The sequence below is a fragment of the Balaenoptera borealis genome, assembly GCF_965194805.1.
Source record: "Balaenoptera borealis genome assembly, chromosome: X".
NCBI lineage: Eukaryota > Metazoa > Chordata > Mammalia > Artiodactyla > Balaenopteridae > Balaenoptera > Balaenoptera borealis.
The window spans coordinates 34,467,080-34,484,849 of NC_138881.1; the positions used below are offsets into that span (position 1 = coordinate 34,467,080).

At 39.3% G+C, this 17,770-nt stretch overlaps 2 protein-coding genes across 4 annotated transcripts in view; one reads left to right on the forward strand and one right to left on the reverse strand.

Annotated features, from left to right (window-relative positions):
- The window catches only part of OTC (ornithine transcarbamylase), a 57,553-nt gene that overhangs the window by 22,939 nt on the left and 16,844 nt on the right, over positions 1-17,770 (forward strand). For both annotated transcript variants that reach the window (XM_082378228.1, XM_082378229.1), the window contains exon 5: positions 17,235-17,388. In XM_082378228.1, the coding sequence (XP_082234354.1) occupies positions 17,235-17,388 (154 nt within the window). The remainder of the gene's footprint in view (positions 1-17,234; positions 17,389-17,770) is intronic.
- LOC309621152 (ferritin light chain-like) overlaps positions 1-17,770 on the reverse strand; it is a 177,531-nt gene that overhangs the window by 13,465 nt on the left and 146,296 nt on the right. The gene's annotated exons all lie outside the window — the stretch shown is intronic.

Consider the following 17,770-nt stretch of genomic DNA (forward strand, 5'->3'; position numbering starts at 1 on the left):
GATTCATTACAGTGAAAGTATACGAAGCACAATCAACACAGGGAAAAGGCACGTGAGGAGAAATCTGAAGGAAACCAGGTACAAGCTCCCAAGAGTCCTCTCCCAGTGGAGTCACTCAGGATGCACTTAATTCCCTTAGTAAGGAGTTGTGACAACATGTGTAAAATGTTATCCATCAGGGATGCTCCTTAGAGACTCAGTACCCAGGCTTTTTATTGGGGGATGGTCACATAGCATGCTCTGTTTGACATGTACCCAAATTCCAGACTCCCAGAAGGAAAGCAGGTGTTCATTTTAAACCATATTGTTTACAAAAAACATTTTAGGCACAGGGAGTTACTCTTATCAGTCCTGGGAATGGTGGAAACCCTCCCCAAACTGAAGCTCCCAGACACCATACAAGGGCCAATCTTACGCTCAGGTCTTTCAAAGGACAGCGGACAGGACTGCTATGTTAACTCTTTTCTGCGTGGCTTGGAAATCAAAAGACTTGAGATCTAGTCCAAGCTTTGCCACTTACCTACTCTGTGACCTCCATGGGTGAAAATTTCTCTGGATCTTAGTTTCCTTTTCTATAAAATGAGGGAGTTCCAAGGTCGAAGGTCCACTTTATATTCTCAAATGTAAGCAAACGTATTAAAGTCATAGTCCTTAAACAGAGGTGTGTCCCAGTGTAAACTATGTGTAGACAGATGCACAGTAATTTGGATGTGGGTAGAGATAGGAGGTAGAGAGAGAATTCCAAGGGTTCTAAAGCTAGATTGAGAATTATGTTGAGGAACCTGTTAAAATGCAAAATTCTACGCCCCACACTCAGGAATTCTAATTTTGCAGGTTAGGGTTCAGTTGGTGTCTGGGAATCTATATTTTAACAAGCTCCTCAAGTGATTCTGCTGCAAGGGGGGCTGGACCACACTTTGAGAGACCCCGAATTGGGAGGTTGTGTAGTAATCCTGGCTGTTGTGCTGTCAATCTATGCTAGTGTGTTAGTAAAGAAGGGACAGCTAGTAAGATATGTATATGGTTTCATGATGACTGAATGTGAAGGGTACACTGATAGTGCAGGCAAAATGGTTTCAGATTTGTTATTCTTAAAATATATGTATATATTAGAAGAAGCAGGAAAATGAAAGGAGTTTCTGCTTCGGGAAGAAGGTGATAGACTAGGTATTGGACATATTGCATTAAACGTTGAACCTCCATGTACAAATGTCCATGAGCCACTGGAGATTTTGGGTAGAATTTGGGTAAAGTTGATAGCTGGAGAAATAGAAGTATAAACTCAGTGGTAGAAAATGAGCTGCAGAGTCTCACTGTGTGAGAATTCCAGAAGGCTGAACCTTGAGGACAGGTGCAGTTAGGGAGGGACAGGAGGAAATCGTTAGGGTACAAGGTAAATAAGGTTAGTACAATATCAGAAGAGGCTGGAATGGTAGATGGGGATGTCAGAAAAGGGGTTAGAGTAGCTATTGTGGAAACATGACTTTCTTTTGTGCATCCCATTCCTGCTTAATATGCCAAAATCTCTGACAAACAAGATATGGCTGAGATTCAGAAATTCAGTAAATCTAAACTGAAGAAGACAAGAGAAATCCACTGCCTTGCACAGAAGTAATTGAACAGGAGAAGCAAGGAAGTGAATCTTAATGACATCTACTCTGCCGATATGTACGGTACAATCCATAGCAATTGCCTCCTTGCTTTTTGTAGACCTTAAACTCTGTAAGATGCAAAGAGATTGGATGATGTTTAAATGATAGTGCTGGCCCTTTTGAATCAAGAGAAAAGTGCACACTTGACACTGATTGACGGCGTTGCTTCTCTGTCTGCCTGTCTCGCTGCTTTGGGGGCCTGGTGGAAAAAGAAAAGTGACTACCCAAGGCTTCCCTGGTGGTCCAGTGGTTAAGATGCCGTGCTTCCAATGCAGGGGGCACGGGTTCGATCCCTGGTTGGGGAACTAAGATCTCACATGCCGCGTGGCATTGCCAAAATAAATAAATAAATTAATTAATTAATTAATTAAAAAAAAAAGCGACTACCCATTGGTGAAAAAAGAACTGGATGGGGAATACACTGAATGTGGCAACAGAAAAAAAACAAAAAAACCAAATTGGGCCATTCTCCTGAAACCTGTTAAATGCAGTTTCCAAAATGTCACTTATTTAGTCAAATGACTTAATTATTCATTTATTCAAAAATATTTACTGAATGCCTAGTTTTTCTTCCAGGATTTTAGCACTGAGAATAAAACGGTGATCAAATCAAACAAAATACTTTTTCAAGTGGAAATTATATTCCAGAGGGAGGAGACTTTGACTAAACAAAAAATAAAGCAGGAATACAATAGGAGGTTGAAATAAGTGTTATGATGAAGTCAAAGCAGGGTGATCTGTGGGTGGAGTTGGGGGCGCCTTTAGATTGGGTGGTCAGGGAAGGCCTCTCTGAGGAGGTGACAGTGAAGTGGAGAGCTCACTGAAAATACAGAGCCAGGAATGCCAAGCTGTGGGAAAAGCATCTCAGACAAAAAGAGCTGCTGGTACAAAAGCTTAAGGTGGGCTTCCCCAGTGGCGCAGTGGTTAAGAATCTGCCTGCCAATGCAGGGGACACGGGTTCAAGCCCTGGTCCAGGAAGATCCCACATGCCGCGGAGCAACTAAGCCCGTGCACCACAACTACTGAGCCTGCGCTCTAGAGCCCATGAGCCACAACTACTGAGCCCATGTGCCACAACTACTGAAGCCTGTGCACCTAGAGCCCATGCTCCGCAACAAGAGAAGCCACTGCAGTGAGAGGCCCATGCACCACAATGAAGAGTAGCCCCCACTCGCCGCAACTAGAGAAAGCCCGCACGCAGCAACGAAGACCCAACGCAGCCAAAAATAAAAAATAAATAAAATAAAATAAATAAATTAAAAAAAAAAAAAAAAGCTTAAGGCAAGAGCAAACTTGATGCACTCAGGAACAGAAGGACAGCCGGCAATGTTTTTACATCTGCAAAGAAACATACTTTAAACTTGCAAATTAAAAAAAAATGTACGTGGGCTTCCCTGGTGGCGCAGTGGTTGAGAATCTGCCTGCCAATGCAGGGGACACGGGTTCGTGCCCTGGTCTGGGAAGATCCCACATGCCACGGAGCAACTAGACCCGTGAGCCACAACTACTGAGCCTGAGCGTCTGGAGCCTGTGCTCCGCAACAAGAGAGGCCGCGACAGTGAAAGGCCCGCGCACCGCGATTAAGAGTGTCACCCGCTTGCCGCAACTAGAGAAAGCCCTCGCACAGAAACGAAGACCCAACACGGCCAAAAAAAAAAAAAAAAAACAATGTACGCTTACAAGTTGGTCCTGTCTTGGCCACCAAAGGAAGGAAAAACCAGATCAAGGAGTAAAAGACCTAAATACACATTCAAAATAAAAGGTATTCGCTTTTCTTACTTGATTACGATAATAAAACCTGTTCACTCTTCAAAATATAGTAGGGGAATTCTCCTTAGCTAAGTCTCAGTTGAGTATCGTGTAATCTGAGGGTACTGGTGGGGAGTGAAGGGGAGCACTGAGATGGAGCTGTCAACTGATATTGTGGAGGAGTTGGTATGTCAGGGCCCCCAAGACCACCCCCGGTTCAATGATTCATTAGGAGGATTCACAGGACTCAGCATATGGTCATGGCTAAGATTCATTATAAAAAAAGGATACAAAGCAAAACCAGCAAAGAGAAAAGGCACAGGGGGCCAAGTCCAGGGGAGACCAGGCACAAGCTTGCAAGGGTCTTCTCCCTGTGGGATCACACAGGACATGCTTAATTCCTCCAGCAATCAGTTGTGGCAACATGTGTGAAATGTTGTCTTCCAGGGAAGCCCATTAGAGACTCAGTGCATAAGATTTTTACTGGGAGCTGCTCACATAGGCACCCTCTGCCTAGCGTGAAGCCAAATTCTAGGCTCCCAGAAGGAAAGCGGGTGTTCAGCATAATCTGTAGCGTTTATACAAACAGTTTAGGTAGTGAGCCATCCTTATTTCTAGGAGTGGCGGAGACCCTCCCAAAGTCCAAGCGCCAGCTAAGGGCCAACCTTGTAAGCAGGCCTTTTGAAGACAGCCATCTCAGGACTGCTATGTTAGCTCTTTTTTTTGCACAACTGGGCTATCATCTCTCTTCTGGATTTTGCTAGATATAATGTAACTAGTAAGGGAGTGTATCCTACACTCATGGGAAGACAGCCCTAAGATTTGAATTGTTTCCTCAGTTCACTGTGGATCCCTGTAGGGCCAGGCTCCCATTGGAGAAAATGAACCATTGCTCGCTTCCCTCTTTAGAAAAGTCTCTCTCGGCGACTCTTTTCCACACCCTAACATATCAGAAGACACAAAAGACATACATATATATTCAGTTAAATTTACTTCAGATTTGAGGGTGTTTTCAGATTTTGTCAATTCTCCGGTGCTCTACTGGGGTTAAGAGTTGGATATTCTATTTTTTTCCTCACTCTGGGCTTGTCTTTTTAGATGTGACACCAGAAGTGACAGTTTAGCATGACTCAGATCACTTATTCTTTGGAAGTTTAAAAACGGATGTATGCTAACACATATATATGGAATCTAAAAAAAAAAAAAATGGTCATGAAGAACCTAGGGGCAAGGCGGGAATAAAGACGCAGACCTACTAGAGAATGGACTTGAGGACATGGGGAGGGGGAACGGTAAGCTGGGACAAAGTGAGAGAGTGGCATGGACATATATACACTACCAAATGTAAAATAGATAGCTAGTGGGAACCAGCCGCATAGCACAGGGAGATCAGCTCGGTGCTTTGTGACCACCTAGCGGCGTGGGATAGGGAGGGTGGGAGGGAGACGCAAGGAGGGAGGACATATGGGGATATATGTATATGTATAGCTGATTCACTTTGTTATAAAGCAGAAACTAACACACCATTGTAAAGCAATTATACTCCAATAAAGATATAAAAAAAAAGTATTACCATTAAGAAAAAAAAAAAGGATGAAACTTAGCAACAGTAGTGGGACATTTTCACTCCAGTTTCAAGGCTTTCTGTTTCTTCCATAATGACAGCTGTTCATGCCTAATGCTCTGAGTCCACTATTGAAAGGTGCATAATAGCTTCACAGTCATTTTCACTTTAATACAGTACTTAGTAAAACAGCTTCAGGAACCATGTGCATGAAAGGCACCATATAAAACCAAATAATGTAACATTGTTCTACTCTAATTACGTCCCCTATAGATGTAACTTACTTATGGGACTGATCGCTGAAGTGTTTTCCGCCAGTGTAAAACCAGTAGAAAAGAAAATCAGCATAAACCACTGTGTTAGTTTCCTAGGGCTGCCATACATATTACCACAAACTTGGTAGCTTAAAAACAACACAGATCTATTCTCTCAAAGTTCTGGCGGCTAGAAGCCCCAAATCCATGTGTCAGCAAGGCCATGCTCTCCCTGAAGGCTCTAGGAAAGAATCCTTCCTTGCTCCTTCCTAGCTTCTGGTGGCTCTCAGCAATCTTCGGCATTCCTTGGTTTGTAGCTGCATCACTCCAATCTCTGCCTCCACCTTTACCTTCTCTGTATATCTCTGTGTATCCTCTCCTCTTCTAAGAAGAACAACGGTCATTGGATTAGGGGCCCACCCTACTCCAGTATGACCTCATCTTGACTAATTACATCTGCAAAGACCCTACTTCCAAACAAGGCCTCATTCTGAGTTTCCCAGTAGATAAGAATTTGGGGGACACCATTCAACCCACTACACAAGCACATATCCACATGCCCCTGAAGCAACATGGAAGGGTTTCAAATCATTGTCATTCTGATAGCTCAAATAATGGAAGTTATAAAGGGATTTCTGGATGAAACACAGTTCTTAAGAGTAGCAGTGGGAAAAAAAAAAAGACTAGGAGTGAACTATTGTTATATTGAAAGGAATGTTTTGAAAAGCTGGAATACAGTTCTTAAGATATTTATACCAATGATATTAAGACTAAAAAAGGTAATCCTACTTAGGTTTCTTGGTAAAATGTTGTAAAATATTGGCACCTAATGGGAAATACGTACCTGATTAGGTACTAATAAATTTGTATCTAATAGGAAATACGATATCTCCAAGAATCTTTACAGAGGCCACCAAGAAACTAGCAGCATGGCAGTTGTAGGTCCTTGGGTAAATGGTAACAAAAGCCAGTTGTTCACAACATGAAATATGATACAGTCATAGTTCAGAGGCAGTTTGCCACAGCGTAAAGAGTAGGGGCTTTGAAGCAGGGTTGGGCTTCAATTCAAGTCACAGCTCATACCACATTGGCCCTGTGGTTTGGACCAGTTGCTTCTGAAACTTAGGTTTCTCAGTTGTAAATTGGAGATACAAATACGTATCTCAATGAGTTTATATGAGGATAAATCAGATAGTGCTTTTAAAGGACAGGCCCACAGAAGAAATTCAAGTAATGTTAGTTGAATCAAGTTATGGCCTAACTCAATCTCAGGACAAGCTCTGATTCAATTCTGGCCATCTTTGTGATCTCCTAGTCAGCTTATGCTGACCCAACACTGAAATTCATATGGCACGTTTTGAGGAGGTCATTCTGAATGCCATTATGCCCTACCCATTTATCTCTGAGGTCTTCAAAACTAGGAACTAACATATAAGTCAAAAGGCTTCTGCCTTCCTAAATAACTTGCATGTGGCAATTTCATTCAACATCCCTGGGCTTCTTCCAACCTTAGCCCATTTGAGAGGAGCCTACTTAGGTGTGCTGAAGGTATTATCTTGTTTCCTCATCATTCTTATATTGATATAACTAAAATTATAACCTGTGTAGAGATATCAGAGCACTGGAATATTCTCCCTCCCGGAGGGAGACTCAGTCAGCAAGTTTATTCCTTGGCCAATTTACGTTGGGGATAAAGTCTATGTCTCCTCTAGGGCCTTGGCCTGCTTCCATAAAAAGTAAAAATAGGAAATGCCCATTTTTAAATGATTACAGGGTTCTCAATGGTGTCGTTGTGCACAACCAGAAATTCCTCCCACTGTTTTCCAATTAGCTATTCAACTGGTTGGAGATGTCATTGATAACCAACTGGAATTTAGGGGGCACACAGTGATTCAAGGCAGGATGGGGACAAAAGGAAGAATGAATGGGAGGACCCTATGAGAATACAACTTCTGTTTGCTTTTGGCTTTTGCAACACATCTACCATGTTCCAATATTTTAGGAACTACTCAACTCTTTCTAAGATTATCAGGATTGTTTTGTGATTGCCCATCTCATCAATATCCATGTTTGCTCTTAAGATCTGGCCCAGCACACTATTGGGGTTTGGGGTTTTGGGTTTTGTTTGTTTCTTTGTTTTTAGTATCTGTTTACCCAACCACAGACTCTGCGTCAGACCTTCCTGGAGCCATGGGAGACTTTGTTTATGGTATTTATTGTTATGTTTTGCTTTGTTTTCTTTTGGCTTTCTGGGTGTTTTAGTTAATTCCTAAACAAGTTGTGATTTCATACCAAAGGGAAAAAATATTAAAGAATAATAGAAACTTGAGGTTTGAAAGATCTTTATGAGCTATTTAGATCAACCATCCTTTTCATGCCTCTTCCACACCATTCCTTCAAAATCATTCTTGAGCCTGCATGAAAATATCCAGTATCAGGGCGCTCTTTATATACAGAGCTATCTTGTTCCATTTTTTTTTAACATCTTTATTAGAGTATAATTGCTTTACAATGGTATGTTAGTTTCTGCTGTATAACAAAGTGAATCAGCTATACATAAACATATATCCCCATATCTCCTTCCTCTTGCGTCTCCCTCCCACCCCTCTAGGTGGACACAAAGCACTGAGCTGATCTCCCTGTGCTATGTGGCTGCTTCCCACTAGCTATCCATTTTACATTTGGTAGTGTATATATGTCCATGCCGCTCTCTCACTTCGTTCCAGCTTCCCCTTCCCCTTCCCCGTGTCCTCAAGTCCATTCTCTAAAACGTCTGTGTTTTTATTCCTGTCCTGCCCCTAGGTTCTTAAGAACCATTTTTTTTTTTTAGATTCCATATATATGTGTTAGCATATGGTACTTGTTTTTCTCTTTCTGACTTACTTCACTCTGTATGACAGTCTCTAGGTCCATTCACCTCACTACAAATAACTCAATTTCATTTCTTTTTATGCCTGAGTAATATTCCATTGTATGTTCATTGCAGTTCTTGTTCCATTTTTATACAGTCTGACTTTTCTGACCAGAGTTCATAGAAACTGATTGAAAGTTCTCTTTTAAATTGAGTGAAAATTGATCTTGCTATGACTCTTCTCAATGTCCCTCTGTTTTTTAGTATCTTCATAAACTCATGCATTTTAATATATTTGAAGGTTTCAATTCATTGCAGTTATTACTCTTATTGGTGCTCAAATTGTCCCATATTTGGCCAATGTGATCTGTCTTCAAGTTGGCTACTGGGTCATTTTGACATAACTCTATTCGTCTTTATAACTCCATTGCTTTTTGATATGGCAAGATGTTCCAGGCTCATCTTGCACATTTCTTCATTAAGGCCAAGGATTAGCCATTACTCTAGGAAGCCCTATTTCATTTTCAATTACTTTCCAAATCATGTTTGGGAGAAATTTCCTTTTTTGAATGATATGTTTTTTTTCTGGTTATTACAGTCATATTCCTTTTGGTAGAAAATACTACAGAGATTTAAAAAATAGCTGGAACCACCAATACTGCCATCATCCAGAAATAATCAGTGTTAACATTTTATCTCTTGAACTGTCTTTCCATTTAAAGTCCTATGTCATGCTTCTCCTTTTTCTAAAGAGTAGGAAAAGAGATGATGGGGGAAAAATAGATGACATTTTAAACACTTAGGCAAAATCAAGTTGAATAAATATTTTAACTTGTTAACTATTTTTTTTAAACCCTCATATTGGTAATTAAACATCCAGAGCAAATTGATATGTGTGAGAAACTTTAAATTTGGATACTTTGGATTTTGCAAAAGCTGTTTTGCTACCATTGTTGACAGATGCCTAAGATTGTCTGCAAAGCTGCAGGAATCCACCGGATGGCAAACAGCACTCTTATATATTCAATGGAAATGAAAAGAGACCAAAATGAAAAGTCATTACAGAGCCAGAAAGTATTTTTAACTTGTCAACCTTTCATTTGTAACACATATAACACAGCTCTTACAGTGTTTAAAGCTGGGATGTCAAATTGCTGGAGAGCTACAGAAAGCCCAGATTACTGTTAATGGGCCTGTAAGTCCAGCCCGAGTTACAGGTCTGTCATTGTTTCTAGTGAAAAGTCGTTGTTTTTTAAGATCTTTAGTAGACTGGAAGAAGAAAAATAAGAATGGTGATTTCTCTATGACTTATAAACATAAAGCAGAAAGCAACATTATTGACAAAATAATACTGTCTATTTAAAGGTCTTTAATATCTTTGCTTCCCCAAGTGATTCCAATGTGAAAACAGCTTAGGAGTTGTTCCTTCCCCCATATCGATTCATTTCACCTGCAGCTTCTGTGGCTGAACGACTGAAGTGACATTTTCTATCAAGCTTTGTCATACTCCCCTTTGCTCATAGATGCTTTAATGTCCAAGAGGCATTTTGTGCTATAGAAATACTCCCTACTCGTTGTACTTCGTTTACAGTCCAATATCTTAATCTTCTGAATTTAGTATTTCTATAAACATAAAAGAGCAAACATAAAAAAAAAAAAGAGCAAACATTCCTCAGTGGTTCTCAAAGTGTGGTCCCCAAATCAGCAGCATAAGCAGTACCGACAGCTTGTTAGAAATGCAAATTCTTCTGGGCCCCAACCCAGACCTACTGAATCAGAAACACAACTGGCTGTGTTCTAATAAGCCCTCCTGGTGATTCTGATGCGTGTTTAAGTTTCAGAACGATTGCTTTAAACATTCACACACTACTTATACAACCACTAAATCAAATACATATTAAATGAACAAAACAAGTCTCGTCAACCATTTAAACATTGATTGCAATTTAATCAAATGCTTTAAAACACTTAACTTAATCACAAGCCTAGCATTTCAGATTTTGTTGAATGCTCTAAATATTTTAAAAAGGAAAATATATACATAAAACACCACACTGATTAGAGAGCTGATTAATATTTTAACAATAAAACTGAGCACAATGCTATTAATATCATAGATTTAATTTTGTTTACATTCTTACCCCTACTTTTATTCTTATCCTTACATGGTCCTGGAATTTAAATATGTGTGTGTATAATTTTACCAGACTGGAAAGAAGAAAAATCATCTCAAGAGGCTAGGAATGTAGGTTTAGTGGATTGCTGACCACTTAATTTTGGTTGGGTTTGGGAACTGCTTGCTAAGTTCAAGATGAATTAAATTCAAGCTGCCATCCTCTAGCTTGAATATATTTTTATAACCTAGTTTTCACTTTTAATCATGGGATCTGATATTGGTTTCCTATTGCTGCTTTAACAAATTACCATAAATTTAGTGACTTAAAACAACACAAATTTATTATCTTACACTTCTGCAAGTCAGAGGTCTAAAATGAGCCCATAGAGCTGTGCCCCTTCTGGAGGCTCCGGGGAAGAATCCAACTCCTTGGCCTTTCCAGCCTCCAGAGGCTGCCTACATCCTTTGGCACATAGTTCCCTTCCTCCATCTTCAAAGCCAGCAACATAGCCAGCATCTTCTCTCACTTCTGACCTGCCTCGCTCGCTCGCTCTCTCTTTTTTTTTTTTTTTTTTTTTTGGCTGCACTGCACGGCTTGTGAGATCTTAGTTCCCTGACCAAGGATTGAACCCGTGCCCCCTTCAGTGGAAGCACGGAGCCCTAACCACTAGACCACCAGGGAATCCCCCCTCCTGCGGCTCTCTTATAAGGATCCTCTCTCTTAGATTGGACCCAGCTCAGGATAATCTCCCCATCTCAAGATCCTTAATTTAATCACATCTGCAAAATTTCCTTTGCCACATAAGGTAACATATACACAGGTTTTGGATATTAGGACAGGAACATCCTTGGGGGAGGGGCATTATTCTGTCTACCATAGGATCCTTGTTTCTGTTTTTCATATGGATTTTGATTAAAGAAGTTAAAAGATGGGGTATCCTTCAATTTTTATTTGTTTTCAATCTCTGGCAGTACATGACCCATTGTAATATTTTTATGATATATTAACCTGGCCTGGTTTCCATATTTTGAAATATATGCCTTTCTGATTGGCATTGTTTTATAATAAGTTGGGTCACCAAGAGGTTTCACTACTAGAGCGACAGGAACGTGAGTTTGAAAATTTAGATTTCTTCTTCAGGACAGTTAACTTATTGTTTTAGAATAAATGGTTGTATCATCTTTCTAATTGGAAATTGTGTGTGGCAACGGGTGCTAGTTAGCTGCAGGATTCCTCTTCTACTTCACTTTACATAAGACCACAAATGCTGATGGGGCCTGTCCATTCATGTTATAGTTTCTACTATTTCTAGGTCTATTTGGTATCTAAGTTGTGTTAATTATTTGTGGCTTACACACATTAAAAATGGCACATATCTATACTTTATGAACAGAAATATACTTAACAAAAACCCACGAAATATCTATCTGTATCTATACAGTTATATATAAGCACTTTCCTACTTAAGTAAATAAATTTAAATGTACATGGTAATATTCATCCTTCTTAGATATTACAATTATATTTTTGTACATTTTCTTTATATTAACTCTTTTCTTATGAGCATCATGGCCTTTTATAAGCACATGTTTTACTTAATAATTTTTACTATAAATGATCACAACCTGACAAATGGTTAAGCTAGTTCTTTTTCCTTTTAGCACTGCCCCTACTATTTTTAAAATCATTTTTGCTTCCTAGCAACAACAGGGTGTTACAGACCTATACTGATTTTATCCTGCCCAAGGACATGGAATTAACTATCCTCTAATAGTTTCTGGTTCCTTTTTTAGGTATAGAACAATATTAAGACCAAAATTTGGGCACTAGGGATGCTTACAAGTGTTGAGGGGAGAGAAGATTATAGCTACTGCTGCTGCCACAGGACTGCTCTTGGTAGTGACTGAGCTGAAAGGAAAATACAGTTGACCCTCGAACAACACAGGGGTTAAGTCACATATAACTTACAATCCACCCTCCGTATCTGCAGTTCCTCAGCATCCATGGATTCAACCAACCATGGAGCGTGTAGTCCTGTAGTATTTACTATTGAAATATATCCACGTTTAGGTGGACCTGTGCAGTTCAAATCCACATTGTTCACGGGTCAACTGTACCTCTTTTATAAGTGTATGAAATCTTGTTCTTTCCAGTACAACATATCGTGTTGTTATCCCTCACTTTGCCTATAGTATGAGATTGCAGCAACTACTAAGACTTTCCTCCTCTACACTGATCTATTGTTCCACCCAGCAGCAGAGTATCCCACTCTCCTCCCACCTCCTCACTCTATTTTCTAGGATAATAGTTCTCAGACTTGTCTTCAGACTGGAATAACATGGGGAGGTTTAAAAATATTGATGTGATCACTAATCATTAGAGAAATGCAAATCAAAACTACGAAGAGATATCACCTCACACCAGTCAGAATGGCTATCATAAAAAAATCCACAAACAATAAATGCTGGAGAGGATGTGGAGAGAAGGGAACCCTCCTACACTGTTGGTGGAAATGTAAATTGGTACAGCCACTGTGGAGAACAGTATGGAGGCGCCTTAAAAACTAAAAAGAGCTACCATATGATCCTGCAACCCCACCCCAGGGCATATATCCAGAGAAGAACATGGTCTGAAAGGATACATGCACCCCAATGTTCATTGCAGCACTGTTTGCAATAGCCAGGACATGTAAGCAACCTAAGTGTCCATCGATAGATGAATGGATAAAGAAGATGTGGTACATATATACAACGGAATATTACTAAGCCATTAACAAGAATGAACTAATGCCATTTGCAGCAACATGGATGGACCTAGAGATTATCACACTGAGTGAAGTAAGTCAGACAGAGAAAGAGAAATATCGTATGCTATCACTTATATGCAGAATCTAAAAAAAATGTTACAAATGAACTTATTTACAAAACAGAAACAGACTCACGGACTTAGAGAATGAACTTACGGTTACCAGCAGGGAAGGGTGGTGGGGAGGGATAGTTAGGGAGTCTGGGATTGACATGTACACACTGCTATACTTAAAATGGATAACCAACAAGGACCTACTGGGTATAGCACAGGGAACTCTGCTCAATATTATGTAACAACCTAAATGGGAAAAGAATTTGAAAAAGAATAGATACATGTATATGTAAAAAAAAAGTATGTATACTTAACCTTTAAAATTACTGTGATGATTAAATCTTATAAAGTATGTAAAGCAATTATAAAAAAATATTGATGTGACTCCCCCACCATAGCTTCTAATTTAAACTTCCAAAGGGCAGAATATGGCAACAGGGTTTTTACAGCTTCATAGGTGATACTAATGTGCAGCCAAGGTCAAGAACCTCTGTTCTAGGAGGTGTTGGGCAACCTCAGTAAAGCAGACCAGTCACTATTCCATGAGATTATACCATAGAGGTTCCAGGGATACCAACTCCACATTATGAACAGGGCAAGTAAATGCATGCTTGCCTTTTGGCTGCTTTGTTCCAGAGCTCTTGGGATTGTTCAAGGGAGGGAATGACGACAACTGCCCTTTTTCAATATTCTTGAAAAACTCAAGTGTATCGGGCATTGACTTCCCCAGTTGCTCTCCTAGTGTCTCCCTCTTTCAGCCTCATCCTTCTTTATTCTTTCCTAACCTTGCTCTAATTACTTCAAGGCTTTCAAAAGCCTTGGTTTTCTCATCTATGAGGTTAAGATAACATTTATCTGTGACACACATAGCAAAACTTAACAACACATCGTAAAGTTCATAAAAACCCTAAGAGGTTGGCAGCCCATGGTCCTAGCTCCCTAAAATTATTTGAGAGGCTACAACTGAAGTCAGATCTGTTTTTCTGACTGGGAGATTCCAGAAAGTCAACTGTAATGCTTAATCCAGAATTTTTTTTAATTCTATCTCTACACACTGTAGGAAGTGATGCATACTTAAAGAAATCCTTTGGGGTCAAACACCCCTCTACCTCTCTCTCTCTCATAGGATTTCAGGTATCATAAAATTAACCAATTCTTCTGAAATAGGAAATTGATTATAATTATAGATCTTATTGGGATATCTACCGTCATCTAAATAACTTCCTCAAGGTGGAGTTAAAAGCCTGCATTCTGTAGTATGAAACATCAGTATATCTGTACAGTGAAGGGAATCTGTATTGTGATTTTGAAAAAAGGGGAGAAGATCTAAAATTCTTTTAACATAATAGCCTATGTCTAAGGACAGTGGTTCTCAAATTTTGGAAGGTTATCTGAGTTATTTGGGAAACTTGGTAAAAGTACAAAGACCCAGTCTACCCTATTTCAGGAGCTTGGACCTCTGTTGTTTATTAGTTATTCACTTAGTTCTGATATACACCCAAATTTGGGACCCATTGCCTTAGGACATCAGATAGGTCAGGCTAGCTGGTTACTGTAAAGATGCGGGCCTTAATGGAAGGGAGTAAATTATTCATTTTTCAGGATTTGAGATGCCGTTTTCTTTCAACTGAACTAGAAAGCACTCCTTGCCAATGAGACTGTGGACAAAGTCCTCTGTCTTTGTGGGCTGTCATCTCTTGATCTCTTGATTTTTGCGGAGGAGGGGAGTGGGGCTGGTTAGGTTTTGAAGAATGGATGATACTTTCAAAAATATGGTGGCGTCAATTTTCACTTTATTAGGAGTCTCAAACTTTAATATGCAAATAAATCACCTGGAAACCTTGTCAAAATACAGATTCTGATTCAGTAAATCTGGGTGGGGCCTGTGATTCTGCAGTTCTAATAAGCTCCCAGGTGATGCTGATGCTGTTGATTTGAGGAGTGAGGTTCTAGCTTTGGTTCTCAACCTTGGCTGCACATTGGAATTTCCTGGAAAGTTTTTTAAAATGCTGAGCTCTAGGTCGCACCCCTAGAGATTCTATTTTTCTGATGAAATTGATAGAGATTATGGCCTGGGCCTCAAGAGTTTTAAAAGTTCTCCAGGTGACTTTCATATGCAGCAAAAATTGAAAACCCTGGTCTTAGTCAACCATCAAACGTCACCTGTTTTACAAGAGAAACTCTAAAGCGGCTCTTTTATTCACCTCTTTCAAACTACAATGTACAATGTGCTTAGACAGTTCAGAGCACTGGTTTCCAAATCTTGACCCCTCCACTGATGCCCTGCCATGGGAAGTTTTCATCGGAAGTTGTAAAATAAGAAAAATAAAGACAATATAGTGAATTTCATAAAGCTAAATTAATTCAAGGATCATTTTTGAGATTAGGTCATTCACACCTTTTTTGTTGTTAAAATGTCCTCTCTTACTAAATGAAGATATTAACATACCAAATGTGTTTATTTGCTTGTTTCTCATGCCCTTAATCTTCTAAACAAAAAGCTGGGAATCATATGTTGATCTCCATATGTTTTTAGAAATTTTGCTGATCCATGAAATCTGAAAATCTGGAAACTATGGGTATGAGAAATCTGTGAAAATTTGAAAAAAACCTGAGTCTAGAAAATATTGTTACAGGAATATGGTTTTCAATCTTTGATTCTCTAATCCCTGGGAGCAAGGAATTTTTTTTAGTGGTCGTTGAATTTTATAAAGAGCAACAGTTTTCTACAGACTGAGTAAATAATATGCCTCAGACATATAAGAAGGACTAATTTTCCAAATATATGATGATTAAAATACAAATCTATGAAATCCTTACTAAATACTAGCTCTAGTTTTTATACATTTTCTTTTGACATGGTAATATCATCTATTACTTTTTGATCTTTTACTATGAACAAGGCATCATACTATGCATCTTATATAGGTTATCTCATGAATCCTCACAATAACGCAATGGGATAGATATTGTTATTATGGTTTTACAGATGAAGCAACTAAGTCATAGAGAAATTAAATAACATGTCCAAGGTCACACAGCTAGTAAGTTATAGAACCCAAATTACAAAGGCTAACTGGATACCTTATAATAATGACTTTATATATTTAATATAACTACTATTATGGGAGGCTTTCCAATTTTTTTTTTGCCATTAAAAAGAGTTCCTTAAAACTAAAATGGTTAGAAGCCTCTGCTGTGGGGTTTCCCTTTAAATAAGAAGAAACCAAGATTTTAAACAAAAGGCCATCCCTGTTATTTTTGTAAGGCTGAAGCTTTAGCTGAGGGACCACCATCACTCTGACACATAGAGAGAGCTTAAAATCTGGATCCCAGTTTCTCATTCCAGGTTTTTATCATCTGCAAATTTGAGGCAATGTGTTGTAATGATAAGAACGTGGTCTTTTGAGTTTAAACTGACTTTGGTTTGAATATGAGCTCCTCCAACTTACTTAGCTGTGTGATCTGGGGCAAGTTACTAAACTTCTTTGTGTCTCAGGTCCTTCAGCTATAAAATGAGAATAGTTATATCCATCTTTGCTGCCCATCAGAGACGTCCCGTGTCAGGCAGAATGGCCCAGCTCTGGGGCCCTCCCGTGCTCCGTCCTTGGTGGGAACAGCCTGGGGAGGGTGTGGCCTCAGTAGGAATGCTGCAGCAGACTCCAAAGGTACAGCAGCTGGGGGCTGTCAGCTAATAGCACTCCTTCCAGAAGGTTCTCTCTTGCAAAACAATCTTTGTGTGCACCTCTTTGGCTGCCACACTGCTACCTTCAATTTTATAGTGAAAGTGTATATTTGTGGGATGATGTCCCCCTCACAAAATGCCACAATCCAGTTCATTAATTTTTCTCTGTATATCTTGTTTTTGGTCTTGTCTCTTTTAACTTTACCAACTGCCACATATCAATTATAATTCATTATCACAACTGCTAGGCTCACAATTGGTTTCTTATCTCCGTAAAAAATAGTAAAATCAACGGTCATTGGCTAAGACATCAGTGGAACAACATCTGGCTTCTGGAATGATTACATGTTTATTATTAGCTTCTAAATCCGTCATGTTGATAGGTAGTTTTAACAGTAAAAATTCTAACGTATTAGCATTTCTTATTACTGTCTAAGACCCTATATTCAGAAGGAATTATTAAGCATAATCAACTTAGATGATTTTTTCTTGGTTTGTCACAGTGTGTTGTCTAGCATGACAGATGCAGTGTTGGCGCGAGTGTATAAACAATCAGATCTGGACATCCTGGCTAAAGAAGCATCCATCCCAATCATCAATGGGCTGTCAGATTTGTACCATCCTATCCAGATCCTGGCTGATTACCTCACTCTCCAGGTTGGCTTATTTCTTTGCCTCACACAAGAGCAAAATCAATAATTCCTAACTAGCTCTAAACGGAAGCATTTAAATTGTGGTACTGGTGTTTTGTTTTCAAATAATATCTTGGCAAAGAATTATAGCATATGTGTACAACTAGATATCCAAGGAAGACAGGGCATTGCTAAAAACAGATTACAGATACTTCTGTTCTCAAACCTTTGCTTTTCTGGTGCCATATTTAACACAGTGGATGAATAGGGAATGCTGGAGCACAGAAAATAGAAAAATCATTATGTAATCCATATACATCAGGCTCTGTGACTTGGCAGTGAAGACTGGGGGAGTGTGCTTTGAACATTCAAAATGGTCAATTACTAAATGACTTTCTGAGAAGGAG